The sequence below is a fragment of the Sinohyriopsis cumingii genome, chromosome 2 (genome assembly GCF_028554795.1).
Source record: "Sinohyriopsis cumingii isolate HCF-2022 chromosome 2, ASM2855479v2, whole genome shotgun sequence".
NCBI lineage: Eukaryota > Metazoa > Mollusca > Bivalvia > Unionida > Unionidae > Sinohyriopsis > Sinohyriopsis cumingii.
This window is the reverse complement of record NC_142962.1, coordinates 19440972-19464175: the sequence shown is the minus strand read 5'-3', so window position 1 is coordinate 19464175 and position 23204 is coordinate 19440972. Positions and strand designations below refer to the sequence as shown.

Below are 23204 nucleotides of genomic sequence, written 5' to 3'. Positions count from 1 at the left end.
AGTGCTGATCTGATGTCCAATATGGCCACCACAATGGCCATCATGAAAATCTTGTTAAGCCTACATCTACTACATGTTCATACGGACATTGTGCTCTCACCAAAAGATTTATGCTGTCTAGTTTGTCCTAAATGAAAATGGTGCCACCTACACATCCAGTATTTCACAACAGCCATCTTGAAACTCTTGTTACTATTAGTCCTGAATGAATGGATGGTTGTATTAGCATAGGGTTTATACTTAGAGACATCTTATGATGTCAAGTTGGTCCTGAAGGAAAATGGTGACAATATGACTAACGATATGAACACCAAAATGGCCATCTTGAATATCTTGTTATGGATACTTCATGGCTGGTCATATTGACATTGTGCTTTCACTATAAGACTTCTTATGATGTTTAGTTGGTCCTATATGGCCAGTCTAATATCTAATGTGCCACTGCACAGCCATCTTGAAAATCTCCTTATCATTACTCCTCCAGATAGGATAGTAATATAAAATGGGGTTTTCACCAGAAGACTTATGATGCCCTGTTAGTTCTAAATGACAGTATAATTTCCAATACAGATATTAAAATCTTTTTATTGTGCTATGACTCTATGGTCTTGAACTAAGTAACAAAAAAGAGTGAAAACCAGCAAGTTTCATAAAATTCAGCAACTAATTTATTTCCCTAGAATAAAAAGTGAAAATTAAAAAGAACTTACAGTATTACAAATTAAGACCCACATAGTCCTGAAAGTTCTGTCAAAGGTCAAAAATTATTCCAGTGATGTTCCATCCTGAATTAGAGGTCATCACTGTGGCATTGACCTATTCAAAGGGCCATGATTAACTTGTTGATTTAAACTCAGTCTTGGTTTGCAGGTTTTTGTTTTGCATTATTTTCAAATATACAATCAAATTTAATACCAAAACCAGGGAGTAAAATATGCAATATAATAGATCCTTATCCATGTCCCAAATAATAATGAACTAAATGAAACCATCCACCTAACTTTTATCAGTTTGATACAGTAAAGTATTTCTAGGAATATCGATGGATGTGGCAAAAAGTAAGGGATAGATTTTTTAAGGACAAAAGTACCAACTTGATGACAAAAATACTGAGGATTATGACAAAAATACAGAGCATTATGTGAAGTCTATCCCATTTGGGTTTTTGTTTCAACCATTTTGCACCGCATGCATGTATATTACTTGGTATCGGATGCAAAACAGTAATTATTGTTATTTCTCATTTTGCTGATATTTGCATACTTTCTGTGCACTAGGGAGATTGTGTTCTGCCATTTCCATAATTATTATTGGCATGGAAGTATCAGTTACAAAGGTTCTTTTTTTGTTTTGACGCATTCCACATTGGACCTTTTAAATGATGTAGTTGCTGAGTATGTAGGGAAACTTGTTCTGGTGGTTCATCCATCATCCATTATCCTTGCAGTCATTCAAGCTGTTGATCAACAGCTGTATAAATCCATAGAGCTGGGAAGCATTGTATGGTCCCAGTGCCTTTTTGTTATATGTATATACTTACTTGCCTGAAAATAATGCTGACTGGTCATCATGTTGTACTTGGGATTTTTGTCATATGTATGTACTGATTTGCCTGAAAATAATGCTGACTGGTCATCATGTTGTACTTTGGATTTTTGTCTTAAAGCTGCAGTATGTCTGAAACTCCCTTTCATTTGGAAACATTAGAAACAGAGCTCTTTCACCTTCAATATAGAATAAGTTCACAGTATCAAATCTTTTTTCGCTATTTCTCACAATTTGATGGAAAGATTATTATATCTCTGTCCCCTGTCCAACACATTATATTAGCATTCATTTAATCACCTGCAGTGCATTATGTGATAATATTGCCAGTCTACTTGCATTAAGGAAGAAGGCTATTGATTTTGTGGTAACAAGGTTGAAGGTCAAGGTCATTTTGACTGAAAAAATAAAAATAAAGTTTCTGCACAATAACATTAGTTCTGATTCACAAACCAGACATAATTTTGTAGATGGCTTGCACTTAGGTCATGGAAGAATCCTGTTGATTTTGGGATCAAAAGGTCATGGGTCAGGGTTATTATGGCTTAGAGCAACTGCTCTTTGCAGAATAACAATTGTTTTAGAGTAAATTCCTTGACCAAACTTTGCAGATGGTGTGCCCCGTAGAATAACATATGTCAAGCCAAGGTTATGGCAAGTCTAATAAACAAGAATGGATTCTGCATAATAAGTTTACAGCAAGACCAGGGGCCCCGAGTGGCCGAGTGGTCTAAAGCGCCTTTCGTTATGGATCACTGCCATCTCACCCCAGTCTGCGGTGGTTTGAGTCTCGGATTCAGCCAATGTGGGTATGTGAGAAAGCTTGCCAGTAGCTTCTCGTTGGTCGGTGGTTCTTTCCGGGATTTTCCCGGGTTCTTCCTCCACCATTAATACTGGCCGCCATTTATAGCCTATCTTGTGCTGAAAAATGGTGTTTAACCCCACAACAACAACAACTGTAAGACCACATACTTTAACCAAAGGTTGAGCCATTGATGTCAGTTCGTTAGTAATATCTAGTGTCAATAATACTCGGCTAGTGCCTAATGGAAGACTAATTAACACTGTGTAGGTATATAATATGCCATCCATAGTAATCTTGTTACCTTTTGACAACAGTGCTTTTTATTTCACATTGTCTTGCATCTGGCCTGGATCATTTGTCATCCCTTAGCAATTACTATTTTTACCGTATATACTCACATATAAGCCCGTTTGCATATAAGCCAACCCCCAAACATGTATTCTTCTCTCAAGGTTGGAGTGCATGATTATTAAAAAGAAATGGTATAAACTTGTTTCAAAAGTAATTTATTTCATTTTCTGTTTTCTTATTGTTTCTGCCTAATTTAGATTTGTGCATAATTTGATCAAACGATGACAATAATTTAGCAATTGCGAATTGCTGTAACACTACCTCTCCCTTTTGACTCAATTATTGTTTGTTTATGCATTATTGCATTGGACATTTTATGTCAGTGCACCGGTAATTATGTTTTTACTTTGCTTTAAAATTGTAAATACCTAACTCATTAAAATATAATCCCAGTATGACAACACAACTAACAACATGGTTTGATTCAATGCTCACAACTAGGCTACTGAACATACTTACATAATGGCGCCACTGCATGTACATTGTAGGTTTGATTACATGCTGAATTAAGAACATCCCTTGGAGTCGAATCATGGGCACTATTGCGCTAAACTTTAATAATATCTCAAAAATACAATAATAAAGGTTCGGAAATAATGCTTTGAAAATTATGCTAATAACGTAAAAGCTGAATTGTAGTTTGCTTTGATGTAAACGACCTGTCAACTTACATGCCGGAAGGGAAAAAAATCCCGATTTTTGGGGTCACTCCATGCCTACCTCCTGATTTCATAATGTCTTATGATTTTTGCAAAGAACTCCCGATTATTAAATTATGTGTTTGATTTTCATTTCTTCTAAACAAGAAAAGTCCTACATGTGAATCAGTTAAAATTACTTTACTATGAAGATTTCACTTCTTCACTAAATAGAATGTTAAGTTTAAACATTATTCACATAAATTAATGATTGTTTTTACCTCTATTGTAATAAAAAAATAAACCAGAACAAAAAATAAACTACAGCAATAAAATAGTCCACAATTAATTTCAGTCCTAAGAATGATCACTACAAATGCTGTAATTCCATATGCTATAGTGCCATTCCCACAAAAAAAAACTTACACGAGTGAACACCTGGCATTTTTATACTGTATATACCAGTGTTACTTACCATCATTAAATTAAAAGAAGGCATGAAAATACACATCACGCAGCAAATGTGTCCTCAGAAAACTAATTCAGAATACATGTTTTATAATAAACAATGCTAAATGTTTTATGAGTTGACAATAAGGGAATAAAGTCGGAAAAACAAAGAGGGGAAAATAGTTGCTACTTCTACGGTACCATGAGGCTGGCTATTTTGGTACCTTTAGTTCAACAAAATTGGGAATCCTTTATTTGCCAATCAATTGCTGGTGCTTGTGTAACACACAGTAGTGTAGAACATGGTTTTTTTGAATTATGATGAAGGGACAGTCATTTTCACAAAATAGTTGCACGGATAGGGATCAACTTTTAATTTGTCGCGCTGGCTTTCCTGCTTGTTTATTTAAGACTAATCTTTCACTTTTGTGCAGTTTGACCACAGCTGACCAGAATATGAAAATAGGGCACATTCTGGGGGAAAATAGGGCACGTCACTTGGAGAAACGGCGAGTCTTTTTGCAGATTTCACGCATATTGGACCAGGAAGATCGTTCAGTATTTAGTGAAAACAAGGCTTTAAAAATGCCACAAATAACCTCCCGATTTTAGGTCCCAATCTCTATTTTTTTTATTCAGTCTCCCTACTTGGCTTTTGAAAAGTTCATATGTATGCCTTGCACACCGCTTTACAAAACTACAGTAATCATTCTAATATTATGGAATAAAGGCAATTACACATCAATGTACTGGTATAGTTACTGGTCAGAATTCCCTCTTGCACTGTGTAAGTACTGTATATTATAGTTCAGCCTGGTCTTCCGGATAAACTCAACTGAACCACGAATTATGAAGTCTGTATTTACCTTTATTTAACTTCGTGTTGGAAAAATCAGAAACTATGCACATGCAAAATAATAACAAGATCAGTCATAGTACTTTATAACAGTTTAATAATTGTCGGGTCTCCGAATGTTACTTCTTTTTTACACGCCTATGTCTTACGACATGAAAAAAATTATTGTTTCGTGTCCCAAGATTTACAGCCACTTCAGTAGTCAACAAAAATCCTAAAAACTGTCAAGTTTAGACACTGGCCTGCGGATAAGCCCCCCACTTTTTCTATGCCTTTATTTTTCCTAAATTATTCAGCTTATTCATGAGTATATATGGTAACTGCTTTTAAAAAAAAACATCTCTAGAATAATTTCAATCAAGTGTCTTTTAGCATCCTGGCATGAAGGTCTTTCAAATTAGTGTACAACTGATGCTGAACTGCCATCATCAAATATGACTGCTATTACTAGAATTGGTGGAAACATGTTTTCAAAAGATTTTTTTCTCTCTTTGAAAAACCACTTACATAATTGACAAGATTTCAAAGAGAGCATCCTAGTGTGAAGGCCTGAATTTGTACAAATAATGCAGATCCATTATCAAGTAGGGCCAGCATTAAAAGATACATAAAAAACTTTAAAATGGCATCATGCTTTGAACTGTTGATCAGAATTTGATCAAATTTGACACAATCATGGCAGAAGGACCTTTCCAGTTTGTACAGATGGTGCCCGTCTGCCATCAGATGTGGTTGCCATTACTACAGATGGAAAGACCATTAAATCACTTTGTCTGAAAACAAAAAAACAAAACAAAGCATTGAACCTAATTCAACTTAATTTAGATGAGAATCATCTTGAAATAAAGCCTTTAAATTGTATACCAATGTTGCTGATGTACCATGAAATCTGACCACCATTTCTAAAGACAGAAATGCTCTTAAACTTCTTTTTCTCACAAAGTGCATAACAGAATTTAACCAAATTTGAATGAAAGCATCTATGCATAAATGCCTTTAAATTTATGCAGATGAAATACATTTGCTCTCACATATGGCCACCATTACTAAAAGTAGAAAAACCTAAAAATCATTTCTCAAAAATTGCTTTGAGTAGTTTTGATCCTTTTATTTAACAAAACAGTTTTGTGATGAATACTCATGGATTCATTTATTATGCTTGCAAAGACAGACAGTGGCAGTGATTTGCATTTTGGGGGGATTTGTGATGTCTTTTATCGCTGGTTGGCTATTTAGGTTCATATAATACACTAGCATATGGTATGATGTGGAAGAAAATTTCAGAAAGTCTGTTTTACATATGATGCTGTGAATATGGCAGTTTAATATAAGGGAAGTGCAGAAGCACTTGTGATTAGATATAGTTGGGGTGTCTTATATTGAAATGTGGTAGAAGCTTAGAAATAAAGCTTGTATTGAGATGACATAGGGTCATTCATATGCATTTGTATTTGGGACGGGATTAAAACATTTTTTGTGAGAAAGTTTCATAATGAACCATATTTCTTAGCCAATTGCCATTGCATTTAGCTTTTAGATAGTCTGCCCAGTGTTACACCATTATTGAGCTGTCATGGGACATTTTATGGATGTCTGACACCCCATAATGATTAAGATAGGGAGAATTGTTAAATTTAGGGAGATTTGTTAAATTTAGGTTTGGAAAATGTCTTGTGGGCTTGCTGGAGGTAGAAAACTTAAGTCAGGTGAGTGATATTTATATTGACCATTTTCAGAAAGCATTTACCTGCATAACACAGAAGCCATCACCAACAAACTGACTTTTGAGTCTTCTTACTGTGTACATTTGTAGAGCTTAATTTCATAAACTTTCCTTTGTTTTGGACATATTAGCTCTAAAAAGGTGCAAATTATTGGAATATTGAGGGCTTTAATTATTGTACAAATGATGGAAATTCTTCATCATATATGGCCTCTAAAAAAAGAGAAAATTTCAGAATCATGTCGACAGAATTTGACCAAATATGGCAGAAAGCATCCTCATACAAAGGCCATTAGATCTGTACAAATGATTCTGATAAGCCTTCAGAAATTTCTGCTGTTTCTAAAAATATTCGCATTTAAAGATTTCTTAAAACCCTGTGATAAGCACATCCTACCCCTAATGATGGTCATGCCTTTCATTATTGGACAAAATGATGCTGATATGACATCAAGTATGGATAAAGGTACAGAACTAGAGAACCTTTGAAAGTTTTTTTTGTATGTTTTTATAGCCTATGCTACCATCAGCATTGGAAGAAATATAAACAGAAAGTATCCTACTGACCCATATTTCTTTTCCAACTGACCTTGGCTGTTAGGCAGAGGTCAGCCAGGTGAGTAATCTCAGACCCATTTGGCCTTTTGGTTGTCAGTAGTAACAGATGTACTGCAGTCTGCTGTCCTTCAATCTAAAAAATAATTAGTCATTTTGATAATTACTAATTAAAGTGAAGATGACATTTATGGCACTTGTCCATTGTATAATAAATCATTTGTTTCTTTGTGTCTTTCAGGAGGATATGATATGTCTGAGCTGTGTGACAGCCTCCTCTAGAGACAGTACCAGTGAAAGAGTATGTCTTGCTGCAGAAGCTTTTGGGAATCGCATGTGCTTCCTTGAAAATGTCTCCAGAAAGGTAAGGCAACAACAAGCATTCAGATATGTATCAAAGTAAAGTCTATATTGACTTTATTGTCTAGGCTGCAATTCCCATTTCATTAGGTAAGATACTGTGGCACAATATTGATACATGCACTATTCCATCATTTTAATGGAGTCTGATAACTTGCAAATCTGCCCAAAACTTTGATCTCATTTTGTGTGTATAGAGTAAACAAAAAATGGCTCCTGTTTGCTTATCATGAAAGAGATCTCTTTCAGAACTGCTAAAGAAAAGCCTGATATATATCTTTGTTTTAGTAAAGAAAAGCAGTTAGTGTCCTGAAATATGGACCTGTCATAATGAAATTCACAAATTTAATAAGAAATTATATATTTGTAAGAATTTCTTTAAGAAAAAATATTTTCTAGCAAATAACAGAATATTTGATGAAATACTGATCAGTGAAAATATTGGTATGTGCCTTCTCCTGGCAAAGGAGTCATAAATTCCAATTAAGAAGTATTGCCAAGTGAAATTAGTGTTTTGGTTGTATCATTTAATTTTATTTGATTAGAATCATCCCGAATGTGATGTGCCCTTTTCTATTCTGATGTGAAAAGACCATCACAGTAATGTCCATGAGCTTCCATGAGAACCTTAATTAAGTGCTTAGTTGGCAGCTAAACTGGCTTTATTTTGACCACAGTTGAAAACCTAATGGTCCTTGACACAGTGACACAAGCTGATTAACTGATTGTCTCTAGTGGATTACAATAATTGAAAATAACAACATCAGTGCATAGGTCAGCCTAATTACTTATTAAAATACTCATGATAGACATACTGTAAACAAAGGTTTTGCCTTTGGCTAATCGATTGGTTGTTCTTAAAGTTGATGCATTAAAAAACAAACTGCAAGTTCTAATAAAATGCAAATATTTTTGTCTTTTCTCTTTCTTTTCATTGTTTGTTAACCTGACCATAATAATAATATTAATAATAATGCTAATGGTAAAAAAAGTTTTCTTTTTTATGAGTGTGAAACTCTTAGTCCAAAAACTAATCTTCCTTGAGACCCTGAATTGTGTACATATGTACAGATAAATAGCATGGCCTTCCATCGTTCGCATTATCTGGTGTCTATTCAGCGTCCATCAACATTTGCTTGCATCTAACTTGTGTCCATTCAGCAACCATCAACATTTGCTTTCATCTATCACGTTACCAGGTGTCCAGTAAGCATCCATCAACATTTGCTTTCATCTGGTGCATTATCTGATGTCCATTTAGCATCCATGAACATTTGCTTTCATCTGTTGCTCTATCTGGTGTCCATTCAGCATCATTGAACATTTGCTTTCATCTATTTTGTTACCTGGTGTCCATTCAGTGTCCATTAACATTTGTTTTCATCTGTTGCTCTATCTGGTGTTCATTCAGCATCCATCAACATTTGCTTTCATCTGTTGCGTTACCTAGTGTCCATTCAGCGCCCATCAACATCTGCTTTCATCTGTCATGTAACCTGGTGTCCATTCAGCATCCATCAACAAATGCTTTCAGAGTTTGGTACAAAGCATCATGGCCTGAAGGCTCTTCAAGTTTGTACAATTGATGCTGATCTGCCATCAACAATGCCCATAATTACTACAATTAGAAAACCTTTAAACATTTTCATCTCCAAAACGGGTGAACTGGATTTGATCAAATTTGATACATAAGAGTCCTAGCACGAAGATCTTTCAGGGTTGCGCAAATTTGGTGCTGATCTGCCATCAGATATGGCCAGCAGTACTAATACTGTAATAGAAAATTCTTCAGAGCAGCTGAAGAGATTTTTGATAAGACAGAAAGAATCCTGGCATAAAGAACTTTCAAGTTGCACAAATGATGTTATCTGCAATCAGATATGGCCAACATTGTCAAAAACAGAAAAACTTTATGTGTCTATCAGTTATTGCTGTTTTGAACTTTTATTACAAAAATTTCATGACCAGTTTTAACCAGACTTGTTGCAGAGCATCTAGGCATAAAGGCCTTTCAGATTTTTACAGATGATGCAGATCTACCATCTGATATGGCTGTCAGTAGTAAATATAAAAAAGACTTTAAAGGACATTGTTTTGGAAACCACTTCATAAAATTTGACCACACTTGAAAACAACTTCGTTACAAATTCACTCAAAATGATTAATAAAATTTAACAGCCTGGAATGAAGACCTTTGAAATTTTTACACCCCAAATGACAATCAGCAATTAAATATTGATACCACTTCTAACAAGAGTATCTCTAATGGACTGAGGCTTTACTGTTTGAAAAGAATGTGAATTTTAGGGAATTCAACACAAGACCATTTTTTAAATTGTTGTGCATTGAAACCATCTCTGATATTCTAGAGTGATATCAAATTTTCAAACTAGCACCCATGGCAGCTATATTGGAAGTAAGATAGGCACAATTTTCATTTAGAATAAACTAGATACCATTAGAACACTTTCAATGAAAACTCCATGACCATCCATTCATGAGAGTGAGTGACAAGATTTTTAATATGTTCATTATTTGAGATAAATTAGCGCCATTTTGATTAAAGACAAGCTAGATATCTTAATTAGTCCTTTGGTGAAAATCTTATGTTAATACAACTTTTTATTCAGGAGTAGCAATAACAAAATTATTAAGACGGCTTCTGTCATGGTGATATTGATTGTTGGATTGACACCATTTGTCAGATTTGACACCAGGACTGACTAGACTTAATAAAGTCATAAAAACTCCATGTTGATATGATTATCTACTCAGGCAGAGTAGAAATGTAGAAATAATAACATGTTCAAGATGGCCGGTATAGTGGCCATATTGGATGCCCAGATGGCACCATTTTTGTTTAGGACCAATTATATACTGTCAGATCTATTTTGGCGAAAATGCCATGCTGATTTGACTTTCTGTTCAGGATGAGTAGTGATTACTGGATTTTGAAGATGGTTAATTTTATGAAGGAACCATGTGAATCACTTGGATTAGTTAATAATTATCACTAAGCCTATTTGAGTACAACTAGCTATTCTGTCATTTTGAGGAAATCATTGCCAGTCAGCGCAGCTGAAAATAAACAGAACCATATGGTAGTATTTACTAAGCAGGATGGCTTTGAGATATTTGGCATTAATTTTATTGCTTTTTAAAAAAATTAAAGAAGGTTTTCTATCATCATCATCTGGTTGTTAGCTCAACCAGACGGCAAGATATGGATTATTTACAAGATCTGTTAGATTAAGTGAAAGTTAGTATTTTATGTGAATAAGACCATTTAAGTTAAAGCCCCATCTTATAGGAGGCAGAGATTGAGTCCCAGATTCAGCAAATTCTGACCAACCTTATTCAAACATATTTTATGTACAGATAAGATAATCATCAGTTGTATTAATAGTAGCATTGGATTCTCCACATAAGAATTCCAGGATTGAAAAAGTGTTGTTGCTAATAAGTTAATGGCCCTCACCAACAAAAGCTACCAGATAGCTTTGGCCTTGAATATCTGAATGATTGCCCTTCCTCTGCGGATGATCTTCTCATTCTGTTGCAGACTTTGAATACATAAGAGAATTCTTCTTTTATTTGAAAATTGTCTCCAGCTATTAATTAATGACAGTTTTAGGAAAATGGTCCCCTCATCCAAGCATTTGTGAAGGATGAGGAGTCGTTATCGGTGCAGAGCCAGAGGATGAACATGTGAACATGGCATGTTATTCTGTCATTGGAGGAACCAGGTGTTCTTCAAAGAAAAGTTAAATTTTTACCAGTCATATTATGTATCATATATATAAAATGGACAGTTGAATCATGTGTTTCATAGTTTACAGTGAACAGTTTTTGTTGTTTATATAATAATGGAGGGGAAAATGCTTTGTGGTGAAACCTAACTTCCAGCAAAGGAAGGATGGGTGTATACATACTCAGCCCTCTGACTTTACTCCAGTAATGACCCTCATCCTTCACATATGCTTGGATGAAGGGAACATAATTTCCTGTAAAGCATTTGGCCTCACATGTATACATAACATCTTTAAAAGTAGACAACAAAACATCAAAAAAAAAGAAAATGCTTTCAGATTGTTAAACATTAGTTAACCTGTAAAAAATTACTTCTTGTTTATTCCTTCCCTGTCATATATTTCTTTAAATAGTGAAGACAAACAAGTTCTATATTATTTATTGCAATTAATAACAACTTCTGCAAAACCCTTATTATTGTCGCAGATAAAACATGTGAAAAGTCTTTGCTGACATCCAGCCTGTTGTTTTCAAGATTTTTTGCAAGGAACAGCCTGGTCTGAAAGCAGCTGATATTGCAGCAGTTCTGTAAGAATTAGCCTTGTACATAAATATATCAATTCCTGATTGTTGTATACATCAACAATAGTTTATGGAATTCCTTGGCTTTGGAGCAGTCACTGCAGCTAAAGATAGGGTTTTCCCAAGAGTGTGAATTTGACCATTATGTGGAAGTGTCAGTAGGGTTTTGTGTCTTGGAAGTCTTAATTAGTAGATAAATCAATTATAGCAAGACTAGAGGAAACCAAGACTATGACTTCCAGTGTGGAACAGTTAAAAGTGCATTACTGAAATCAGCAAGTAATTTATTCAGTATTTCCCTGGGTAAGATTAAAAGGGTGGAAAAATGAATTGGATTGACCCATACCTCGAGAAAGAAAAAGCATTTTTAAAAGTACCCAGTTCTGAAAACCATGATACAAACTTTTTTAATCAGGATGCAAAGAGATCTATATCAGGAATAAACATCTGTGTGCATAATCATTGAAAAAATTCTCACTTTAGCATCCATCATGTGGAGTCTGAAAATTTTATGCAAAGAAAATATGCCTGGATGTTTTCTTTACCAGCAACATGAACTGCTGATATGAATATATTCCTTTCTAAATGCCATTCCCACACATCTGCCATGTTAACTGATCCAACTGACTAGACAACATTCCACATTATTATTAACATGTGTGATAGCACATATATTGTCAGATTGAATCCAAGTATATTCTGTTTTATGATTTGAACAAAAAGCTGGTAAGGCATAACAAGATTGCTAAGAAGCCTAGGTAATTGGTTGGAAAGTTAGCCTTACTCTTTATCCATGTACCAGAGATATACCTTTCTGAACAAACCTCATAAGCTCCTGACCCATTTTGGTACCACCATTCCAATTCATTGATGCTTTGTTTAGATAGCTACACAATGTATTATCAAAACTGTTACTTTTATCAAGTCCCTTTCTTTCATCATATTCCAAACATCTGTAGCACATCGAAGCTTCCAGGATTGCATAATTGGCATTTATGCACGTACTAAATAAATAATGACAACTTTTGTACTATAACATATTTTTAACAGAAAGTTTCTTGGCAAGATTATAAATTTTGTGCACTTTGTCTTTTAGTAAGAAAAACCTTAAACTGCAACAAGTCCACCACAGAACCAAAAATTACAAATCATTGAGCTGGAATATGCCCTAATTTTTCCACATTTATTGTGAAACCTAGAGATTTGAGTGTTTGAATCATAATCTGTGCATTTTGTGAACCAATGTGACTGTCACCATGCAAATTCAAGGAGTCATCAATACAGCAGGAACAGGTAATGCACTGTTGTATGAACCATGCATCAGTGGGTTTAAGGATCTTAGTGAACATCTTGGGGCAGAGGAAGGTCCAAAGGGTAAACAGAAACATTGAAAAATTTGTTCAGGAACTTCTAATAATCTGTTTTTGTTGGTTCAGTAAGGTAAACATTCTTCACATTAGTAGAGAAATAAAAATATCATTTGTGGGGATGATATCTAAAACAACTTTAAATGTTTCTTGCTTGAAGTGTTCATAATGAATGCATTTATTCAGCTGTTTCATTGCTCTGGATAATCAGTATTTCAACATATTTCACACTGTTAAAACATTTAAATATCCAGTTTTTCTTCTAGTTTGTGTACCACATGTGATACAAAAGCAATTTTCTTTTTCTTTCACTCAAAAGATTTTCTGTTCATATATTTGTGTAAACAAATAGCTGATTAAACATCTGGTCTAATTTTATTGTCTGGTGCAACTTAATGATAAAATAACCTAAAAAGCATAAGCTTAGCATGAAATAAGAATGGTAAACCAGTTTTTTTATTGTCACAGCTGAAACGTTGCATGCTTGCTTGTTTCTTGTATAAAATCAAGCATTCAGATAATATTAGATGGGTGCTAAAATGCGAGGAAATGAGGTAGAAAATCTGCAAAGACTGAATGTCTATTGAAAAATTCAGGAAGTCTTTGCTTTTTCCAGTCAGATGACAGAATATCATCGATATCAATAGTGAGAAGTATTCTCTCAGATATAATTATTAAATTTGGCGAATCTGACTATTCAATCATCTTGGGATGATGGAAACAAGGCGTAAGAAACAGTGATGTGTAGAGACAATTACTACCATGCTTGGAAGTAATTTATGCAGATGATAGAGAGACAAGGCTGAGATGTATGCATTGTACCAAAATACAAAGTGATACACAGAAAAGGCTGTGATGTATGCATTGTACCAAAATACAAAGTGATACACAGAAAAGGCTGAGATGTATGCATTGTACCAGATACAAAGTGATACACAGAAAAGACTGAGATGTATGCATTGTACCAAATACAAAGTGATACACAGAAAAGGCTGAGATGTATGCATTGTACCAAAATACAAAGTGATGCACAGAAAAGGCTGAGATGTATGCATTGTACCAGATACAAAGTGATACACAGAAAAGGCTGAGATGTATGCATTGTACCAAAATACAAAGTGATACACAGAAAAGGCTGTGATGTATGCATTGTACCAAAATACAAAGTGATACACAGAAAAGGCTGAGATGTATGCATTGTACCAAAATAAAAAGTGATGCTCAGAAAAGGCTGAGATGTATGCATTGTACCAAAATACAAAGTGATGCACAGAAAAGGCTGAGATGTATGCATTGTACCAGATACAAAGTGATACACAGAAAAGGCTGAGATGTATGCATTGTACCAAATACAAAGTGATACACAGAAAAGACTGAGATGTATGCATTGTGCCAAAATAAAAAGTGATGCACAGAAAAGGCTGAGTTGTATGCATTGTACCAAAATACAAAGTGATGCACAGAAAAGGCTGAGATGTATGCATTGTACCAGATACAAAGTGATACACAGAAAAGGCTGAGATGTATGCATTGTACCAAATACAAAGTGATACACAGAAAAGGCTGAGATGTATGCATTGTACCAAAATACAAAGTGATACACAGAAAAGGCTGAGATGTATGCATTTGTACCAAATACAAAGTGATGCACAGAAAAGGCTGAGATATATGCACTGTACCAAAATACAAAGTGATACACAGAAAAGGCTGTGATGTATGCATTGTACCAAAATACAAAGTGATACACAGAAAAGGCTGAGATGTATGCATTGTACCAAATGCAAAGTGAAAAATGTTTGGTCTGATGATGATACACCAAATGCCCTAGGTTGTCTCCAAGCGAGTGCTATATTTGTGTGGAGTAATCTAGTTTGCTTAAAAACATAAACAAAACTCATTGGGTACTTTTCAATTTTAAAGTGATTATCCTTTCAGATTGATTATTACCCAGTTCTAATTTTGTGCAATTAATTTCAGGTTTATGAGTGAAATACCCAATAGGTCCAAAACTTATCTAGGGCACTACTGTTCAGGTTGATAATATGTGAGATTTCCAGTGTGCACTTCTGTGAGAACCTAATTAACTGCTGGTTTTGTTTTGATCTGCAGCATGGGGAAGTGTTTGTTGCATTGTAAAAGTCAGTTAAAAGAGACCTGTGTTGTTTGGTCAGATTAAGTATGTCTTTTGTTACAAATCAAGTAAGGGAGGTATAATAAATTAGTTTCTGTGATCACTATCTTGTCTAAATCCATTTTTTTTTAACCAGATGACCATGATTTCAAATTGTATTTTCTTAACATCATTAATATATTTATATTAATCAGTAATGTAGCCTAATCCTATGTAAATGTGATCATGGAGAATAAAGAAAAGAAGTGTTAGGTGTACTCGGAATGAGATAGAAAATTTGTAGTAAACTCAGAATTGCAGAGTCTACACTCAGATGAAAATGAGCATGGACTGCAAATAAGTCCCTCATGCAGTAACTCGCACCTTCACATATAGTGTGGTCATTACCTTTGGACCAAGTTACCAAGTTAACGAAGTAGCAGTATACAGAGCTTCCTCACAGAACTTACCGCCACCGGTTTTAGTGTGCTGTCTTGTTTAGAGCGCTGATATAAAGCAACTTTCCTTCCTCTACAGGCATTCTGGTATTAGTACTTGTAATTACTTTGGATATCTTGCCCTCAGGTTGAAATCTTGACCTCTTATGGGTCCACTGCCCCTAGCACCACTTCATCTACTGAAACCCCTATAAGTCTGACAGTGATTTTCTATTGCTAGTGCAAAACTAGTGTCACATCTTCTAACTCTAGCAACATCATCTTCATAAAGCATAGATGATATGGGCGTATTCCTAATGCACATATTAGAATATTTTCAGTTAAGTGTGGATGTAACATGTACTTCCTTCTAAGAGATAAATCGTATTGAATCTGCCCCATGAAAGTCACAGCATCTGAAGTAAAGCTTTTTGTTTCAGTATTAGTGACTTTTCATGACTTTAGTAAGTCTGCTAATTTGACAAATTGTACTATACCTGCAGCACTGCAATAACTGCTGTATATTCATAAACACCTTATCAGAAGAATGAACACTTTTATATCATTTCAGATTTCTTGATTGACAAGTTGGGAAGCTTATCATAGTTTTCAGTGATCATGTACTTCTGTACAATTTTCTGTTGCACACAGAGAAGTGCATGCTGCATTGATCAGTTCTGCCAAGGGCTTAGAAATGTTCTCCCCATTTTTGGGGCACTTTCAGTTTGGGCAACTGCCACATACTGTCAATATTTCTTAGTCAAGGAAAGTTGTAATCTGGTTATGAATCATCAAACAACGTCTCATTTATTTTGCCACATAAAGACATTTGCATAGGTGGTGTGCTTTGATGAACTTATGCAGGTGTAATATCAATGTCACTATGTGGCCCTTCATTTTCAACCTCTACATGTACTTCTGAAGGACATTCACTTAAAATATTATCTTGTTCATTAGCGATATCTGGAGGCATTTGATGTAAGCTCAATTTATGTTTCAAAGCCTTAATATTTCAGGCAGGTTGTTTAAGTCTATGAGACTGGACAACTTCAATTGTCCGAAAATTTTGTCCTTTTTGTCTGCTATAACAGGCCTGCATTTTGCTGACTTTCAAATCTTAGTCACAATGCGCTTCAATTTCATTTCTTTATTTCTTTGCTTTTTCGGCTTCTTAACTTCCCAGCCTTTGAGGAAATTGTCTCAACCTTGCAAAAAGCAGCTATATTTTCTCGACCAAAACCCGAGAAATTCTAAGCTGGCAGCAAAGTTTGTTCTTCCATAGCCACTGCAAGGAAAAAGATAAAGATAATACAATGAATAAAAAGTGAAGCTTTGATCAGGGCTGGCTACTAGAACACCACAGTATCAGATGAATGCTTAACAATTAAATATCTTTCCATTCCATTGCAATGCCAGAATAACTATGAATCAATGGTTCAGGTGTCCAGTTTACATATGATTTATCATGTGACTGGCAAAAGATATACCTCCTCTTTGAAGAGCACCTGTTTTCTCCAGTGACAGAATAACATGAAGGCTTTATGGAAAATAATGTTAATTATAGTGGTACCTGCCTTTAAAGAACTTCCTTATAAAGGAAACTACTCATAAAGGATCATATTTATAAACCCCTTTCCATAAGTGTCCAATGGTCCCTCACTATAATGTGCCACAGTATAACAATCCCTTTTATGGCCTTGGGTAGGGTCATGCATCCCATTTCAGTATATAATACTATGTATAATGTACCCCAGTATAAGTGACTCTCAGTTTAACACTATACTTGTATGGCATTTAGATATATTCTGCATGCATATAAAGTACACATATTCATGAAGAACACAGTTTTATTATCTAATACGAGAGTCCAGACAGGTTTCAGTGTAATTTTAACAAATGTCCAATAATAACTTGCTGATATATAAATGGACATATCCACAATTTTACTTTTTAAATGGATGTACTATCTTGCAGAATTATTCACTTTCAAACTCTAAGATAAAAATTTTTTAAAAATGGAAAGTGACCTTTACCAGCGATGCTGGTGAAGTAGATACTTGAAACAATAAAACTCACCCTTAAGTTGCTTTTAAAAAAAACCTCAAATATATATAACTGTTGTCTATTTTTTAATAACTTTTAAAAAATAAATGGAAAAGTTGTATACAATTGTAATTATATGTTGAACTACCTGACAAAGTGTTGCCATGGTCACATAGTGACATGAATGTTTCTGACAGTTTCTTTAGGACTGATATTGAGACAAAGAGCATTCATTATATCAAAGTTACAGGTAATTAGAATTTGTAATAAATTTTTCTTTTCAGGATGTACCACCAGACATATCAGTATGTGTATTTGTGTTGGAGCAGGCACTTTCGGTCAGAGCTTTGCAAGAAATGGTCACATCATCATCCCAAGAATCTACAGTAAGTAAAAACTGTCAGAAAATGGCTTTAAAATGCATCAACCTAATTCATGACTGGTTCAAACTGTCCACATGTCCCTTCCAAATTAAAGCATATCAACAGAGAATTTAAAAAGTAATGCCTCAGACAGTAGCATGTTGGGGATTCTGTAGAATATATATTTTCCAGTCATTGAGCTTATTCCTTCAGGAGCTGCATTTTTCATTGATTGTGATCATGTGAGATAGTAATCATAGATAAGCATCAGAAACTGACTGACTTTTGGCAAAAGGCCTGCATTGGAGTCATTTGGCAACATCATCATATGGGTGCAATTTAGATATCCATACAGCTACATTCTTGCAGAACTTTCTTCGGGGCGGTTTTTACCTAACATTGACCTCCTTGCTGGCTTGCCACATTAATTAGACTTCAGTGATCATGCAGGTCCATAATTTATATTACAGAGAAACTTATGTTGAGAACATTTTTAGAAGAGAACTGGAAGTACAATATCACAGAACTGTAGACAGTTTTTAGCTCAACTGTTTTGAGACAAGAAATGTTTATGTGATGGCCTGTTGTCTTTCATCCGTTATTCATCTGTTTGCCCATGTGTCTCTCATGAGTCTAGGAGCAATAACTTGTACATGATTTTAATATTTTCCCTTGTTCATTTCTAGAGTTTAATAAGGTTTAAGATGTTTAGGTCTACCAGTTGTAGACCATAAGAGCTTATGGGTTGCCTTATTATCCATTGTCCAGTGTCCATCCATTGCCCAGTGTCCATCCATTGTCCAGTGTCCATCCATTAGCACAAGTTTGCTATTGCTACTCCTCTTACGATTGTCATGATACTTTACACACTCACATTCATTCCAAGATCTTTCAATGCATTGGTACCCTTCAGATAATGTTATTGCTACTCTTTCTCAGTGGATGGTCATATTAACATAGGGGTTTTACTAAAAGACTTCATATAATATCTTGAAAATTTCTTTATCACTACTACCCTATTAAAATGGAGTTTACAGTAAGCACTTTATACGATATCTAGATTGTCCAAAATCAATCGTAAGAAATATAGTTGGCTCTGAATGAAAATGGGGCTCATTTTACATTCAGCATGTCACTAAAGTGGCCATTTTGAAAATCTTTTTATCAATAGTCATTTTTGCATCAACAGACAATGAAATGGGGTCAACACTTAACACTTCTTTGACTAGTTAATTTGTTCTGAATGAAAATAGTGCTTGCCTGACCACCATCATATCAACAAGTTTGTAAAGGAGTTTTGAAAACCGGCTTAATGAACTTTGGGTAAAGTCCAAAGTTTGTAAAGGAGTTTGTAAAGGAGTTTTGAAAACCAGCTTAATGAACTTTGGGTAAAGTCCAAAGTTTGTAAAGGAGTTTTGAAAACCAGCTTAATGAACTTTGGGTAAAGTCCAAAGTTATTACTTGCACTTTTGTTCTTTGAGCTTATGAAAAGAGTGGTATGTACAGATATAAGTGAATTTTAACCAGATTTTGTTTTCCACTGAACAAGTTAATATTAAGCACTCTGATTTTGAATTTAAGGTCAAAGGTCATGACCCTAGTTTATTTTAGCTGTAATGGTTCATCAGCATGCCAACACAAACAAATATGAATGAATTTTGATCAAACCCAGTTTATGGATATATTAGAAGATTACCTTAAATGATGCCAACTAAATAACTTCATTTGTTTCCACCCCAAAATATAACTTGTAGATTTAAGCAAATATAGCATGCGTGTATATCTTGACATTGTTTAAACATGTTCAGTGAACTTCTGTATATATTATAGGTTTAAGGTCAAAGGCAAGGACAAAAAATGTTGTCCTGCATTTACAGGTAACTTGTGAACATTGTAACTTAGACATGTAAGAAAATCATTTTTAGACATATTACAAAATAATTATTTTTACTGAATTTGGTAAGTTTTAATGTGTTGACATTATTGCAGATGGTTTAAATACTCTGCAGTTCAAGAATAAAAGAACAGAAGAGATTTTTAAGAACAGAAGAGATTGTCTTTTCTGGGATTCCTGGAAATTCTTTTTGACAAGTAGAGAATCATATCTTTTGAGATGTATTATCCTCCAATCAAGACACAATCATTTCTCATTTTAAACTCCACCACCATATCTATGGAGGGGCATGTAGAGTTACCTGCATATGACTGTTACATCATGTCATGTTATGTCCCATCTGTTGTGAACTTTGTTTCTGGTAAGTCATGGATTGTTACCAAATTTGGTTTGAGGCTTGACATTAAGAAGTCCTAGGTCAGGTTTGATTATCATATTGCACCTGTTTGACTTTGAACTTTGTCTTGCAATTTCTGCTCATTAACTTTTATCCATGGATTGACACAACATTTTTGTTTTGAGGTCTTAGAACACTTAAGCTAGGTTTGACAGAACCTTTATCTGGATAAACTTTATAGGGGTATGACCCCTGTTTGTCCTAGAACTTTGCCATTCATATGCATGATATTGGCATGGGCATCCATGTCATATGAACACATTTTAAGAAGTTCATTTAAATTTGGACACAAAGGCCTTTCTAGCTATGAAATAGCAGTTGATATATAATTCCACAGTTGAAAGAATTACATCTGCTCAACAGAATAAAAATGTAAAAACTTAATTGAAAATTAAAAAGAATCTTCATTTTACATGCATGATCTTTTGGTTCATTACTGGAAGTTTTTACATTATCCAAGCAAATCATAAGTTTGAAAACTTGAGAGTGTTTGTAAAACATGTATCCCCACACTACTGTTTTTGTCTAACCTCTTTAGTATGTGTTCTTGTATATATGGATAGATCCAGGAGCCATTATCAGTTCCATATTAAAATTTTAAGCAGTCTACAAATTATATATATATATATATATATATATATATATATATATATATATATATATATATATATATATATATATATATATATAAATAATATATGATTATAAATACATGTGTACATATTCCGATATGCAGTATCATATAATTCTCACCTTATTTTCTTCAAAAAATTAATAATGATGTTTCCGGAAATTATTAATCAGCTCTTGTTAAGGCAGGGTATTCTTTATTGTTCAGTAATTATAAATATTTATTAGGATATACTTTAGTAGGAGTGTACCAGACTTTTTTAACTGCAAGTATCCTCCCCCATAATTTGCAAGATTACAGAGGAATGCTTTTTATGATGGCATATTCATTCTGAGCATTATTAGATGCAGAGCCAACACAGTACTTTTCCATTTATATTTTGGCTTGATTCCATAAAGTGATAAGCAGCTGTCTGAGGTTCAATAGCCAAATATCTTTTTGCCATTACAATCAAAATCATGGTAAAGGGGCGAATAATTATTTTATTAGCTTTACTGTTCATAGACCAGAAGAGCTTTTGATTTGGCCTGTTGTCCAGTGTCTGTCCATCTTTGAACATGAGTGTGTTATATCTTTAGAACTATTTGGAGGATTACCATGAAACTTTACACATGCATTCATCCCATGATCTAGTTGGTTTGGAATGAAATGGTGCTGCTGGGATATTCTGTATGGCCACCATAGTGGCCATTTTTTCAATCCTGAGAGTCTTGTTATGGTTACTACTATTGAATGGATGGTTATATCTACATAGGGTTTTCACTTAAAGGATTTTTATGATGTCTGGTTGGTCCTGAATGAAAATGGTGCTGATTTGACATTCATTATGGCTGCCATAGCAGCCATTTTGAAAATCTTGTTTCTGCTCCTCCAGAAAGGAAAGTCATATCGATATAGGGTTTTCACCATAAAATGTCCTTTGATGTCTTGTTGGTCCCAAATGAAAATGGTGCTGATCTAACCTCCAGTAGTACCACTATGACTGCCTGTTGAAAATCTTGTCACTTCTGGATGGATGGTCATAGTAGTGCAGGGAATCCAACTTTGGATTTTGCCCCCAGAAATATGTGTTTCCTATTGCACTGGTTTTAAAACTTTGGGTAGGCAGGTCCTTTTTTGTTTGTTTAAACATTTGTATTTAATGTGAACTTTTTACCTTTGGGGAAATAAGTGCTAGGGTTGACAATGAGAAACAGGTACAGTTGGCTGATTGGAAATGCTCAAATTTTATTGGGGGACCTTAGACTGTTTAAAAATCCTTATCTCTTCCTACTGCATTTATTGCAAGTTATTTTTGATTGCTGCAGATTGAAAATAGACAACAGAGCAAAGACAGAGCTATTCTAAATGCTCCTATTTCTAAGAGGTCAAGGTAACAGACATGTATTGAAAACTATACATTTTGTTGGGTCAAACAAATCTCATTCTGATTTTATTATGGAGAATTATTAAACATGTCACGAAGGTCTATAATACTTATAGCTGATTCTACCAACCCAGTCCCAATTAAAATTTTAAGAGATGCTGGAGGTTCTCAGGGTCTTTTATTATCAGGTGCTTTTCCTTTTCTTAGAAGTCTTCTTCTAATGAGAGTGTTCTTATTGAGGGAGTAGAGTGCAGCTTTATTAATATTCCTTTCCATTGTGTAAATTTGTCATCAGACTTAGTCTTAGGACCTGTGGCAGTTGGAATAATGACTTCTTTACCTATTGAGGGCATTTGTTAATTACTAGGCAGTAACCTAGATGGAGATAAAGTTTGTGGTTAATCCATTTGTAGCTGACAAGCCTTCTCTGGATCAGTAAAGTCGATCATATTGAAATTGACATATATCCTGCTCATGCAGATACTAGAGCTATTGCAAAATGAGCACATGAGAAAAATGTTGATCAGGAGATTATTCCTTTAGCTGGCACATTTATGGGTTAGTCTTTTGATGAGATCACCTTTGTTCCTCTCTTTAATCAGTCTAGAGGTATTGATCACACTGATCCTCTCTTTACTACTGTTTCTCTTTATTCTAATCAGGGTGACAAAAGACAATCACTCTGTTGAACAGGAACAGGATCCTGAGATCTCCTGTTTGTTTCAGAGGGCTGGTTAAACTGAAGCAACACAGGTACCAGTCAGTAAGACTTATCACAAGGTCTTGAATCATTTTTATTGGGTGAAGATTAAAAGTTATATTTGAAATACTGTCAGTCTTGTCACAATTATCAAATGGTAGGAAAACCCAATCAGAAGATTCCTAAGGCTGATCTGCAATCTATACCTGCATTTGATTAACCATTTAGCAGAATATTGCTAAACTGTGTCAGTCCCTTACATTAGACAAAGTTGGGCAACCA

General features: G+C 34.6%; 1 protein-coding gene across 8 annotated transcripts in view; it reads left to right on the top strand.

Annotated features, from left to right (window-relative positions):
• Positions 1 to 23204, top strand: part of LOC149804420 (ryanodine receptor-like) — a 538410-nt gene that overhangs the window by 60447 nt on the left and 454759 nt on the right. For all 8 annotated transcript variants that reach the window (XR_016415653.1, XR_016415652.1, XM_089940121.1 and 5 more), the window contains exons 2-3: positions 7165 to 7287; positions 17857 to 17958. Coding sequence is in view for 6 of the 8 variants with exons in the window: in XM_089940121.1 (XP_089796247.1) it covers positions 7165 to 7287; positions 17857 to 17958 (225 nt within the window). In the remaining 2 variants the exon portion in view is untranslated. The remainder of the gene's footprint in view (positions 1 to 7164; positions 7288 to 17856; positions 17959 to 23204) is intronic.